Source organism: Ursus arctos, unplaced genomic scaffold (genome assembly GCF_023065955.2).
Source record: "Ursus arctos isolate Adak ecotype North America unplaced genomic scaffold, UrsArc2.0 scaffold_1, whole genome shotgun sequence".
Lineage (NCBI taxonomy): Eukaryota > Metazoa > Chordata > Mammalia > Carnivora > Ursidae > Ursus > Ursus arctos.
The window spans coordinates 61034526-61049370 of NW_026622763.1; the positions used below are offsets into that span (position 1 = coordinate 61034526).

At 37.3% G+C, this 14845-nt stretch overlaps 1 protein-coding gene across 1 annotated transcript in view; it reads right to left on the reverse strand.

The window, feature by feature from the left end:
* The window catches only part of NCKAP1 (NCK associated protein 1), a 100023-nt gene extending 86966 nt beyond the window's left edge, over window positions 1-13057 (reverse strand). The window contains exon 1 of the mRNA XM_026492384.4: window positions 12704-13057. Within this exon, the coding sequence (XP_026348169.1) occupies window positions 12704-12811 (108 nt within the window). The 5' untranslated portion in view covers window positions 12812-13057. The remainder of the gene's footprint in view (window positions 1-12703) is intronic.
* Window positions 13058-14845: the final 1788 nt, after the last annotated feature.

Below are 14845 nucleotides of genomic sequence, written 5' to 3' on the forward strand. Positions count from 1 at the left end.
CATGTACAGTATTTAGCATAAGGGCTAGCACGTAAGTGCTCTAAAATGCTCTAAAAATGTTAGCTGCTGTCAATAACAGCCTCAATAATTTTAATTACCCAAGTAAAATCTCATATGAATAGTAACTGCAAAATAGTCTTTATCATAGTATACAGAACTAACAATAATGACTACAATTCCCTTTTCCAATCACACATTTCCTTCATTTGTTTCCTAAATGCCAAATATGTTGTACTTATAGAAAGAGTCAAGCCTAGTAGTTAAGAACATGAGTTCTAAGATAGGCTGTCCATGTTCATATCCTAACTCCATCACTTCTTAACTGCATAATTATAAGCAAGTGATTTTACCCCTCTGTGCCTCAGTTTTTCCATCTGTAATTGCAATTAACCCTAAAAAGTTTTTAGGCCCATTACATGTGTGCATGCAAGCACACGTGCAGTTTGCATAGATGTTTGGAATACCATGAGCACTCAAAAATGCCAATACATACATGGCTCATAGATACTAGAGAGAGGCACTAGCCCCTATTTTACTTTTTCTGAAATCAACCTGCTTGATTTATTTACTTAATACCAACAGAGACACTGTGTAAGGAACACTCAGGCAAAAAAGAAAAAGATCAAGAAAAAAAAACAATGAGTTGACTAAAAGCTAACATCTATGTATAGTTAACATCTGCCAAAAGCCATACTAAATAATTCAGTTAACAAGGGTTTCCTCCTATACCAAAGCAGAACAGCAAAATTCCAACTAACCAGATGTCTCAGTTTATAAAAATTAATATTCTTCTCCACTCTTACTCAAAGCATTTCATTTTCAGGACACAGAGGACAAAGACATCATAAAATAACAACCTATATTTCAAAATCATTGTCTGCAGTTGGTACACCTGAAACTCTACCTCATCCTACTATAACTACAATATTACATAAAATTAATCTTTCACTCTCAAAAGTATCATCCTTTTAAGGGCCACATTTAAGAAAACTACATATACTACTATACTTACTTATTAATAAATTTTAGATTGATGCGTGTCAGAAAGGCTTACCCAAAAGACCTAAATCAAACAAACTTGAATACTTCTATCTTCCCCACACCAAAAAAGAAAAAGAGAAAAAAAAAAAAAGGTGAGTACAGGGCAAAATTGCATCTAAATAACTGAACCTTACAAGCCCTACGGAAAAAAAAAAAAAGTTTTTTGCATAATTGGCTAAAAGAGCTATTTCATTAGACAAAAAGGAAACCATTTCTGAACCACAGAACTTAAAAAAAAAAAAAACCACAACCCCAAAACCATGTATTTCACTTTATCTTGACTCAGCATGCTTTCATAATACATAAAATACTGTAATTTGAAATTCCAGAAGATCTAAAGGAAATTTAAATATTTATGTACTTAAATTTCCAGTTCTCACAATTGCAATTTTATTTTCTATGAACAGTCTACTTATCTTTAAATTCAACAAAGTTATGACTATTTAATGTGGAAGATAAAACTACTTTAATCTTAAAGGGAATACTTAAATACAATAATTAAGAAATCTGTTTCTGAGTCAAAGAGCACAGCCCAGATGCCTTCCTAGCAAGTTGTTTAATCTCTGAACCTCAGTTCTTTAATCCATAAAATTAAGGGTACTAATACTACCTACTTCGCAGGGTAGATTGTTCAGATTTTTAAAAGACAAAATGCTCATAAAGTGCTTATTCCAATGACTGGTATGTAAATACGTAATAAGTTCTGAATAATCATCTTCTATTTTTTAAGATAAAACTTCTCAAAACACATGGATATCTATAGTGAGTTCCCAATTATCAAAGTAAAATTTTCATTTATCCAATTCTAACTCAGTATTATCAATCAACAACTCCAAGTTCATTTTTTTCACAAAACATAAATATATATATTACCAAAAATAAAGAACAGAGATGTTTTAGAAAACCATGTAATATTTTATTCAGGCCACAAAATAAATATCTTTGACTAGAAACCTCAAGACCAGACTTTACGTGATTTCAAAGTATAAGTTTAAAACAAATTTTTCTGCCAATCTACCACCAAAACCCCTTCCCAAGTCCTTTCCCCCGGCTGTCAAACATAAGATTACATACTACAGATTAACTTTACATGGTTAATGCTACCTATTTTTTCAAAAACTTACCATGATGTTACAAAAATCAAATACAGAAACAGTCCTCAATCTATTCATAAAAGATTAAGGAACAATCAAGAAAAAAGAAAACAAAGACCCAAGAGTGAGGAGTAAGAAGAACATTTACTGGGCACCTGTTGTGTATAAAAACATCTATGCTTTTGAAACTGTCTAAAGCATCTCTCAACAGATAGGAAAGGAGCGTCAAATATTAAGTGACTTGCTCAAGGTTTAGCTGTGAGCACCTAAAGATTCCAAAACACTAAAAATGCTTATCTAAAAAATATACGCTCAGAAAAACAGTAAAAAAACATGCTCCATTCTCTCAATACCTCAACCGCTCAAAACTTTCATTGGAGTAATTACTATCAAAGGAAAAATCTGCTTAGTTTCATCAGTTTTATTTTTTAAGTCCTAGTCTAACTCAGCAATAAAACACATTCCTTTGCCAAAATACTGTAGAACAAACCAATTTTTTAAATACAATAATGTAATTGAAAAAACATGAACAAAATTCCAGAGTTCAGAGTAAGAATGCTATTTTTGAGAGTACAAGAAAGAAATTAGCCCTATCTGAATATGTCAGGGAAGAAGAGAAAAATGCAAAATGTGACCAATTTATGCTAAAAACAGGAATTCAATTTTTACTTAATAAACAAGAAAAACCATAGTTTTTAAAGCAGGTTTTGCAAAATTAAAAGCATACCAGGACCAAGATTCTCCCTTGAGTCTTTAAGGAAATTAGCTGACATTAATGCCTAGAGTAAGGACAGACATCACCTAAAATCATGGACTAGAGAAAACAACTTACCTATCATTCTTTTATTTTCTAATTTTTCAAATGAGAGTAATACAATACAAATTTTCAATAAATACTGGAAAATCTATCAAGAGCAAAACGAGATTTAAATTCTCATATTAGTGGCTTTATTTCCAATTATTTTGTTTTTTCATGTGTATCACCTGTATTTTGACCAACCAATCTGCTTTGAACTTCCCCTTAAGCTTGGGTAGGTGAAAAAAAAAAAAAAAAGCAATGCACTGCTAAAATTTAGATTAAGAGGCTTCATAGTAAAGTATACTGGAATTATTGGAAATGCTTTAAAATTAATGCAAATTCATCAATAACTACCTGTTATTTAGAGCCAATAATAGCCAACTTAATTTATATATATATATCATATATATATACACATATACATACATATATATGTGTATATATAATGGTTATTGCTTTCTAAGCACAAATCCTGGGAATATCACAAACTTTTTTTTTTTTTTTTAAGATTTTATTTATTTATTCGACAGAGATAGAGACAGCCAGCGAGAGAGGGAACACAAGCAGGGGGAGTGGGAGAGGAAGAAGCAGGCTCATAGCAGAAGAGCCTGATGTGGGGCTCAATCCCAGATCGCCGGGATCACGCCCTGAGCTGAAGGCAGACGCTCAACCGCTGTGCCACCCAGGCGCCCCGGAATATCACAAACTTAACAAGTATTTCAATGCATTATATACTTCGAAATTACTAAAAATTTTAATGATTCAAATGAGTTACTAATTACTATTCAATTCACAAGAAGAGGTATATGTCACTATTGCTCTTAAACATTTTTCAGCTTGCAATATAGAGAAAATCTCAATTTATAAAACAAAGGTGTTCTATAGGTTTTCTCAAGTATCACATGTGGCCACATTTTTACTGTTGTGAAGAAACTGCTCTTGGGGCGCCTGGGTGGCTCAGGCAGTTAAGCATCTGACTCTTGATTTAAGCTCAGGTATTGATCTCAGGGTTGTGAGTCTGAGCCCTGTGCTGGGCTCCACTTTACTAAATAAATAAATAAAAATAAAAATAAAAATAAATAAATAAAATAAAATAAAGAAAATAAAAAAGCTGCTCTTTAAAGGCCCACTGAAGAATACACTCCTGAAATACAAATACTTATTTTGTACTTGGAGTAGGTAGATATCAAACTATAATGTCAGAGAGTAAAAAAGGAAGTTTAGAAATGTTTCCCAAAGATAGTCTTGAGCTGGATTTAACAGGGGAAAAAAATGAACTTATTAAATGTCCACTTTATTTTAAGCCCCCAAAACAGATTTAACAACAACAGCCTAAACTTACTCATTTCTTACTCCTGTGCCAGGCACCGCACTAGCACTTTAGATGAATAAACTCACTCAACCTTCTAAAGTTAATTAACGAGTATTCTACAGCCATGGGAGAACTGGAATATCTATTTAAGATTTCAGGAATTAGAATCAAAAAGATTAACACGTGGCCTTAGAAAACAAAAATATATAGCTTAGAGCATAACAAAAGCTGAGAACAAATAAGTACTCTGTAGATAGTTTTGCTAGTAGAAAGTCTACATGTAGCCCAGCATTACAGAAATTTAGTTTTACCTCAGAAAACAAAATTATATCACTATCATGAATAACTACCTGAGAAAGAAATCAGAGGTATTAAAAACTTACATTTTACTTACTTCAGTGGTTCTTAACATCAGAATCACTTCAGGGGTTTTCTTACCCAGTAGGTTTGGGTCAAGATACAGATATATTTTTAAAAACATTTTTCAATGCTTATGTTGTGTATCCCTGGCTAAGAACCAATGGTCTCAATTTATAAATAAAGAAACTATAACCCAGAACAGTTAAATAACTTATCCAAAGTTTAAAAGATAGTATCAGAGCTTTATCTAGAACCTAGCTCTCTCAAGCTACAGAATATACTACAAGTATGTAAAACGATAGAGAAGTTTAGAAGCTATATGCCAGCAAGGAGGACATTAGACATTACTAGGGTTTTTATAACCTTATATATTTTATATCTTTATATATTCTGCCAAAGTTCTGAAATCTTAAATAATGACTGACTACACCTTGTCACTGCCTACCCGAAGCTTCTATTCATACTTCAAAATCAAGCACAAAAGTCACTCTCTCTTCTTACCCAGGACAGAATCTTCAATGCCCTTCTCCAGACTCCCATAAGCACACTTAAAATACATTTTAGGTAAAATATCTGTAAATCTCTCAACCTACTAAAATGTGAATTTCTTGGCATTGGAGACTGCATCTTCACTTATCTGTCTCCCCAGTGTCTGTGAAGACATTCAATAAATGAGGAGTAACCACATGAATGAAAAAGAAACCCTCAAAATTTGGGACTAACTAAAAGAATAGTTCATATGACTTACAAAATACTTTTTAAAATGCAGTTTTATCACTATCAAGTATCTAAAATAATCAACTATGCAATAAGAAAGTATTTTCCAAAACAGGCTCTTACTTAAAACAAGAAATTTCTTTGAAATTAGCATATGTGCAACCCTACTTACAAATTAGCAATTCAAGAGCTTATGAAGTTTGTTAACTTATTTAAGTAAAACATTGCAGCATATTATTTGATGAAATGATTAATCAGGAGATTGTCTCATTACTGTTAGAATAAGTAAAAAATCTATCAAAGTCTAAGTATAGTACTGCAACTTCCTAAAAGGAGGAAAAGAAGATTTTACGACACTTACTGATAAAGGCAATAGTAAAAACAGTCAACAAAAAAACACATTTTGAGAATAGAAAAGAGTACTACTAATTTACTAATTACTAATTTCTCCCCAAGAGAGAAAGAAACAAACTTACTGGTGGACTTTCTTAATTGCATTTCTTATATTTCATGTTACAGAATTTTCAATGTAAAAATGTTACCATTTAACTTTATGTAAAATTTAAAATGAAAAAGTACATCAGATAATCCAAATGTAGGAGCACCTGGGTGGCTCAGTCAGTTAAGCATCACACTCTTGATTTCAGCTCAGGTCATGATCTCAGGGTCCTGGGACAGAGCCCTAGGTTGGGCTCCTCACTCAGCAGGGAGTCTGCTTAAGATTCTCTCTCTCCCTTTGCCCCTCCCCGAACTCTCTCTCTTGCTCTCTCTCTCAAATAAATAAATAAATCTGTGTGGGGCTCCACATTGGGTGGGAAGCCTGCTTAAAATTCTCTCTCCCTCTGCGCCCCTTCCCCCTCCCATCCCCTTCCCCCACCCTGCACACTCACTCTCTCTAAAAATAAAAAAAATCCAAATTTAATTTGGAACAAAATATACCTTCAAGTGGGGAAATGACTGCATGTGTTCTTAAAATTAGGAAAGACAAATGCTACTTATTTCTTTTAGTTCACACTTTTCCCTTCCGCTTTATAAATACTCTTTCCCCAATTTAAACAAAATTTCCTATTTCTTTAGTACTGTTTATATGGTTAGTGCTTTCAATTTTTATATTTTAACGGCAGGGGCTAAATTTTAGAAATAATCACAAAGAAAAAATGCACAGAACATGAAAAGCAAAAACAAAATATACTTCTCCAAAAACTTTTGAATAAACTGAATTTTAAAATTCCTAATTCTAAACTATTTCTCATTTTAATACATTATAAAGCTAAACAGAAGTCTCCAATAATAATCACTATGGGGGGGTACCAGGGTGGTACAGTCAGTTAAGCAGCCAACTCTTGGTTTCAGCTCAGGTCATGAGATGGAGCCCCACATGGGGCCCCATGCTGAGCATGAAGTCTGCTTAAGACTCTCTACCCCTCACTCTCTGCCCTGTGCACTCTCTCTCAAATAAATCCTTTTTTTTTTTTAATAATCATTCTGGTACACTGATAGTATGATCTCAATGATCTTTTCATGCAAATCCATAAAAGTTCATACAAAGTAATGTACAATAAAACCAAAAATTATTTCTGTAATGAAACTGCGTATTTCTGGGGCGCCTGGGTGGCTCAGTCATTAGGCGTCTGCCTTCGGATCAGGTCATGATCCCAGGGTTCTGGGATCATGCGCCACATTGGGCTCCCTGCTCAGCGGGAAGCCTGCTTCTCCCTCTCCCACTCCTCCTGCTGGTGTTTCCTCTCTCGCCGTGTCTCTCTCTGTCCAATAAATAAATAAAATCTTAAAGGAAGGAAGGAAGGAAGGAAGGAAGGAAGGAAGGAAGGAAGGAAGGAAGAAAGAAAGAAAGAAAAGAAAGAAAAAACTGCATATTTCTTTAAGGTTACTGTGTGTTCAAAATCTAATTATATCTACCACAAAAATGTCAATAATGACTATAAAGCAATGGCAAAAATAATTAAATTAGAAACCATACTTAGTGGTCAATAAAAAAAAGGTGCCGACCTAAATTCTTATTATTTTCTAGAATAAGAATTGCACAGGGGCGCCTGGTTGGCTCGGTTGGAGGAGCATGCAGTTCTTGATCTGAGGATCATGAGTGAAGAGTCCCACACTGGTTGTAGAGATTATTAAAACATAAATACATAAACTTTTAAAAAAGGGAATTGGGTAAATTATTTAACCTCTCCAAATTCAACTGCTTTATCTATAAATAAGTACATCATAGATCTAAGGACAAATTAAAGAAAAATACAAACAGTATACAGTAAAGTCTCAATAAAATGGCAGCTAGCATTAATTTCATTACACATTAGTTTTACTGGAAAATAAAGAGATGAAACTTTTTAGTTCTAGTAGCATATAAAGTATACAACTACTGGAGCTGACCCAAAATTACTGCTGGAATTTAACTTAATGCAAACAATTCCTAGGAAATTATCAAACAAGAATATGGATTAGATTTTCAATCATCATAACCAGTAAGGACAATAACTTCCAACCCCGACAGACTTTTTCATCTGAGCTTCCTCATTTTTTACATATTGGATATAGCTAGCTAAGTATGTTCATTCCTTTAAAATTTTCTTGCGGTGTAAGTATACAAGCAATAGATTAACGACCCTAATTTCATTTACATGTAAACTGCACCATGCTGCTTCATTTTTTGTGAAGAGTCTAATTTAATCAAAATATAATAAAATATGCATGCACATATGTTAGCATTTGTACAGAAAAGGGTGTAAGCATATAAGGCTTATTTTTAAAAATGGGAGAAGGGCAGGCAAAGAATTTCTGAAGTAACACAATTCTCTTATGTTTGAGTTTCTGATAATAAGCATGTATTCCTTATTATTAAAAAAATTAAAAAAATAAACATGTATTCCTTCTGTACTAATTAAAAATGCTTAATATTGACAAGTTATTTAACAAGTCCACAAAGGATAATCTATCACTGCTACTTGAAAAAATAAAAATAATTTTTTCCTAAGTATTTTTCAGTGATCTTTATCTCCTCAGCCTACCATCCAACATAACAAGAAAAAAAATTATCAAATCCTCATTTTTACAAGCAGCTTTCCTGAAAAATAAAGTTACAAGTGGACATGAGAGGATCTGTTTAAATAAGTAATATATATTATTTAATTCAGATTTATGGAGAGATGTTTCCTTCTTACCATGTTTAAGGCTCCTAATAATGAAAACCCACCGGGGAGAAAAAAATCTCCTACTAATAATACTTACTAGTCTACAATTTGCTACAAACCCATCTTTGGAGCATGTTTCTGCTCCTGATTGAGGAACAGACAAAATAACGCCCTAAATGAAGAGAAACAACACTGAAAGAGAAAACTAAACCTGGTTCCCTCCCTTTACCTTGCACTGCACCCTTCCCACACACCCTTTTCCCCCCCTCCATTAAATAAGCAGATACTAGCTAAGGACCTTCAATTTTTTTACACTGCTATTCTACTCATTTTTTCCTCATAAAATAAATATATCCAAAATCATGGGGAAAAGACTATGAAAAAAAAAAGAAAAATAGCCTCTAATGAGAAATTTTTTTTTTTTAAACAAGTGCAAGTGCATTGAAACCTGCAAACAGATGCCATTCAAAAAAAAGTTTGCAATAGCTGGGTGGGTCTTCTCTTCTTTTGTCCTTTAGAATTAAGGCAATAATGTAACAAGAAAAATTATGCAAGCATTAACTGAAACCTTTTTGGTACAGAATTATCAAGTTCACGCAAGTGACAGGTAGGAAAAAGAGAGGAAACAAAAAACAAAATAGATATATTTTCTGAACTTAGCAAAAATGTTTTGGTATTTGTGAATGTGTTTGCTAATAGCAGTAAAATTTTGAAAAAACAAAGATTGCCCCAAAAAGGTTGCTGAGACTCCTAAATAAATACTATCTTACATTCACAGAAGTTTTAAACTATTTTCACACTGTTATTGTCTTTATCTTCATAAACAATCCCATGATGTAGGCAGAGATGGGATTACCATCTCTGTATTATAGAAAACTAAACTGAGTTCAGTTACTGTTTAAAATGGGCTAAGACTTCCACTTGTAAAGATAAGATAATCAGAGCTAGAATGGACTTTAGCATTCCTTTTACAGTTAATTTTCCCCTGTTTTACAGATGAGGACAACATGAAGTTCAGGGAAGTCAAGACACCTCCCAATGTTACAAAACTCTTTGTGACAGACTGAAGACTATAATACAGGTCTTCTAAATCCTGGCCCAGTACTCCACTTCCACAACCACACTGCCACAATCACACTGCCTGCCATGCCACAGTAACAGATATAAAAGTAGCTTGGAAAATGTTAAAAATCAACATATAAGTGAGTAGTATTATCAGGTCTGGAAAATGACATATTTTCAATAAAAAACAGAATTTTTAAGGATTCAAGAAACAAATTTAAAGTAAAACTACCTACCACCTTCATGTCTTTTCCCTAAAATCCTCCTTCATGTGTTCCACATCCCTGATTCGTCTACAAATTCCTTAAAATTTCCATAATCTGTACATATTAAGATCTCAAAAATTTTTCAACTGATGAAATTTTCTTTAAAAAAGCAAAACATTTTCAACAATCATGTTACGTGCTTGTAATAAGCATTAAAGCATATTATTTTTTATTACAGTAACTTACAAAGTTATTTTACTCAGGTCACTTAAGTATTTTCATTGTATATGCTCACTAAAATATTTCCATGCAGACTTCCAACTGAAACAGAGCAATCGGATCTGACAATCAAATCCACACATGCATTAATAAAAATGTGGTAACTGGTTGGTAGACATGTATTATGTAGTGGAAGGTTTTTTTGTGGGTTTTTTGTTTTGTTTTGTTTTGTTTTTTGAGGACTGTAAGAGATTGGGATTAAAAAGATTAGGTAGCTCAGACTGTCATAAAAATGCAGACTGCATGAACCTTATAAACACATGGTGAATGAATCTTACTCACTTTTTTTGGCAAGATTTTTGAACAAATGTTTCAATCCCTAGCCAGCCAGGAAGATACGCCAGTCTTACAGACAACTCTATAGACTAAAAGATTCAAAATCTATCTGATGCGTTTGTATGCAAAATTACACAAGGAGAGCAAACCAAAAGCTATTATTAAAACTAGACCAAGATTATACACACACTCATATGTTAAATACATACACATAATATAACATAAATTGTGTACTCATCCATTCAACAAGACTTAACCGAAGACTTCGTGGACCAGGTAACGGCCCTGAGTATTCCTAATTCAAAAATGAGTAACACTCTCCCTGCCCAGAGGGAACTTACAACCAGGGAAGGGAGACAAAATATTCCTCAATAAACTGTGTGTTAAGTGCTGAAATATAACATTTCAATAACTCAAAAATATCTGACACTTGGATGTAATAATCATATTCAATCCATTTTAAATTTCAGTGGCTCAGTAGCACAAAAGACTAAAGTTTCTCAAAAGAGGAAGTGAAAAAATATGCTTTTAAGGCTGTGAACTGAAATAATAAGAGTTGAAACGCTTAAAATTTAGTTTAATCTTATGTACTTTATGAAGGTGAAATAGGTAACGTTTGGTTGTATTTATACCATAAAAATGTTTAAATGCATGCTTAAAAAGGAATTGTGCCCAAAAAGCCAAATCACTTTTGATGTTACTCTCACTTCCTCTTCTGAAAACCATCAAAACCATTTCGTTTAACCACAATACCACAGGTCTAGTAATTTTTAGTACTGCTTGACTTGCTCGTTTTTTTGGACAAAGTTCATATAGGAACCAATTTCAAAGTTTGTTAAGAAGCATAACTTCACAAAAAAGTTGGGGTCAATACAACCTGTAAGTAATACTACCAAAATTAAGTTCTTTGCAACTACATAAATTTATAACCAAGGCTGTTGGGTAAATGCAGAGAGCTTCTTTATAACGATACTGAGCTCCTGCCACATAAGATGTAACAAACTGAACAGACATGTTGCAGTTACTCTCCAGATTTTACTGTGCTTAGAGGCAAACTAATCTTTCAGGTAAGCAACACGAACATAAATCATCCTTACCCAAAATCTATCACTATTAAGCCAGGACAGTCTTCTCCTTTAAAATTTCAATAGCTACATCAAATTGTTGGAATAAATCCGTTTTATACTTGAACCTCATTATATGGACTTCAAAAAAAAGTATTTCTTCAGCAACCCTAATTTACACACGTTATAATTCTACTATAGTCAAGCTAAAGGAAATACTCATGATATATTAAAAAGCCAACAAAAAATAATTATGAAGACATGACATCAAATACACATTGGAAACTCAAAGGATGTAGACTGTACCCAAAAATCTCTTTAATTTTCTCTTTACCAAGTTCTATGAAACTTACTAACCTTGCCTTAAAAGGAAAAAAATTTTGGTTCGTTTTCTCTTAAGATAAATTAATAGTTACTCTATCTTTACATCTATTTTTCTTAACTCCAACTCAGTCTTCCATTTCTTAATCTGTTGAAGCCATTTAAAGACTTTCAATGGGCCTATTAGCTACAACTAAGCAAATTTTTCTTGAATGTTATAAACAAGCAATAATAGCAACATATTTACAGTTTTAATTTTGTACCGATACCGAACTTTAAGAAACGGTGTTTCGGCACTATAAAGGTTGGAAAAACTAAGATGAGGAGGAGTAAAGAGGGATGGGAGAGAAGGTTGTTATTCCTGTTCTAGTGACTCACAGCCCAGAAGTATTTCAGAAGAAAATTGGTTCCACCCTCACTTCCCCCTCCTCTCCACCCTCAAAATGAAATAATTCCAAATTGTCAGCATGCTCTCAAACGACTTTTATTTAGCAATCTAAAGTGGCGAGTGGAGATGCGGGGTTCATCCTGATTAGCAATTCCCTTCCCACATTCACAAACCAAAAACTGAGAAAAAATTGCTACCATCTCCGCCAGATTCCTACCATTCAGCCTCAGTTATGGAACACCCAAGTTTTCCTATGCTCTCCCCGCCCCCATCTTGCCCACCCTCTACCCTCCCTTTCCTGTTGACCCCGTTCCGGGGGCGGGGGCGCAGAAGAGGGGGCGGCAGTGGCGCCCCTCACCCTGTGCCCGCCCGGCCGGATCCCACCGCTGGGAGCAGGGAAATGGCTTCTCTCTGCCTCCGGCCAGCCAGCCACCGGGGGGAGGCGCCGGGACTCCGCATTAGGCCGCGGCGCATCTCAGCGACCCCGGGCCGGGTCGGGCCGGGCCTGACGCTGCATTGCCGTGATTTCTGCCGTGGGCGCCGCCCGCTGCCCCCCACCCCCGGTTCTCCCCCGCCTCCCGTCCTTCCTCCGCCTGCCCGACGCCCCCGCCGCGGCCTCGCCGGCCCGTGCGCACCTTTTTGATGTTGTAGAGGCGAGTCAGCATGCCGACGCCCCGGTCGTTGAGGATGGTGAGCTTCTCCGCCAGCTTCTGCTGACTGGGCTGCAGCACGGAGCGCGACATGGTGGTGGTGGTGGTGGTGGTGCCGCCGCCGCCGCCGGCCGCCTCGCGCCCAGTCACCGGCCCGCGGCCTCCGCGTCAGCCTCTCTCGGGCCCTCCTCCCCCCAGCCCGCGACCTCCGTCTCAGGGGAGAGCGCCCATGACCCCTGCACCCCAATCCCACGCGGGTGACAGAGCGAACCCCGGCAAACGCCTCGGGGTCCCTTACCCCGCAGCAGCCCGCGCCCCGGCAGCCTCCTGCCTTCCGCCCGCCGCCCTTCCGTCCCCACCCCCGGCGCTCTCCGCCCCAGCCCCCACCGAGCCGCCTTCCCCGGCTCCTCCACTAGGTGTGGCGGCGGCGGCGGCGTCTCCGGCGGCTGAGAACGAGGCAGCTTCCCGCAGCCCAGGACGAGCGCTCGGTCACCTGATCGGCTGCGCCGGCGCCCCCGCGAGGCCGGACGAGGAACTGCGCCTGGGGGGCGCCCTCGCCCACCCCGCCGGGCAGGCCGCTGCCGCCGCCGCCGCCGCCGCCGCTGGGGACCGGACTCCCGCCCCAGACCGAGCCCTGCGCGCCCACTGCGACTGATCTCGGCGTGGGAGTCCTACGCCGGGACCGAGTGGGGTCGCATTTCCATACTCATCCCTCTTCGCCCCACACCCCTCTCTTACAAGTTCCCAAAAGTTGCCTTTCCGCACCACCTCCCTAAAGAAAACAGCAGAAGCCCGGAGGGCGGGAGGGGAGCGTTTCAGGCGACTTTTGCTTAAGAGTGGGCTGGTGGCTCCAAGCTCTTTTCCTCCCACTGCTTGACAGACGCTCCCGGCTGAACACAGCAGATGTTGTGCTCCGCGAGGCGGGCATCGCCTCTCCCATCCTCCCCATCCCATGCCTACTACCCTGCCTCGAGGCAGTTGGTGAGAGGAGGTCGGAAGTGAGGGCAACTCAAGTTCCTGAGATAATCGGAATCCGGAATTTGTTGACTAGTGGCACCCATCCGGAGAAGACTCTAAATAGGCCCTGGCATGAGGGAGGCAAAAAATAAATGTTCAATGAGTGAAGAACGATCGCATTTTTTTCTTGCCTCCACCCTTAAACCCCATCCCTTCTTGGAAACATTCTACTTTTTCATCTCGTTGTTGTGTTTTTCCTGATCAGTTTCTTCCCGGCCGCACTTCAAGACTACGCCCTCTAGACAAATGTTTTAGACTTGGTTCCAAAAGTGAACAAATCAAGGACTTAGGTAATTGGCTTGAGGAGTTCTAGCCAAGAGGATTCACATTGCTTTGATAATTTCTGCCCTTAATTTCCTTCAATGTGTTAATCTTTCTATTCTATTCATTAATTTTAAGTGAATGCCAAAATGTACTGCCACCTTCAAAAAACCATTCTAAGAGTAAGCTATCATTGGATCAAAACGCTTTATGAAAAAGAAATTGTGATGAATAGCTTTTTTAAAAAATGTTAAGGGGTGTCTGGGTGGCACTGGGTTAAGCCTTTGCCTTCAGCTCAGGTCATGATCTCCAAGTCCTGGGATGGAGCCCCCCACCTATTTTGAAGATAAATAAAAGCTTTAAAAAAATTTTTAAAGGTAGGGTATGTATTATTCCTACAGAAATCTTTAATATCCTGACAAGAGGAAGGGAATGGACTGAATGCATTAAGTCCAACATCCCCCACAAAGTCAATCATACTTGACATTGTGCTTTAAATTCTACAAATAGAACTTCATTACCTTGAATGAAGACTTTATACCTAAAGAGTCCTTTCCTTTTTTTTTTTTTTTTTTAATTCAAACATCTCAGGGAGATGACCTTTTGAGCTTTTCTCCAGTAACAGGTTGGGGGATTTAATTTATATGGTTACTTTCAACCTGATAGTTAAAATTTTAGTTTAGAGGAGGCAAGCATCTGGATCCTGCCACAGTGAGAGCAGACCTGAGAAAAGAAAAGCTGCATGAGGGATTTGGGACAGCCAGATAAGAAAATCAAAAGATGGTAAATGTTGAGGGAAAGATGTGCTCTTTCAGGGGACCACAAAAATTTAGCTAGAGGCAGAACTAC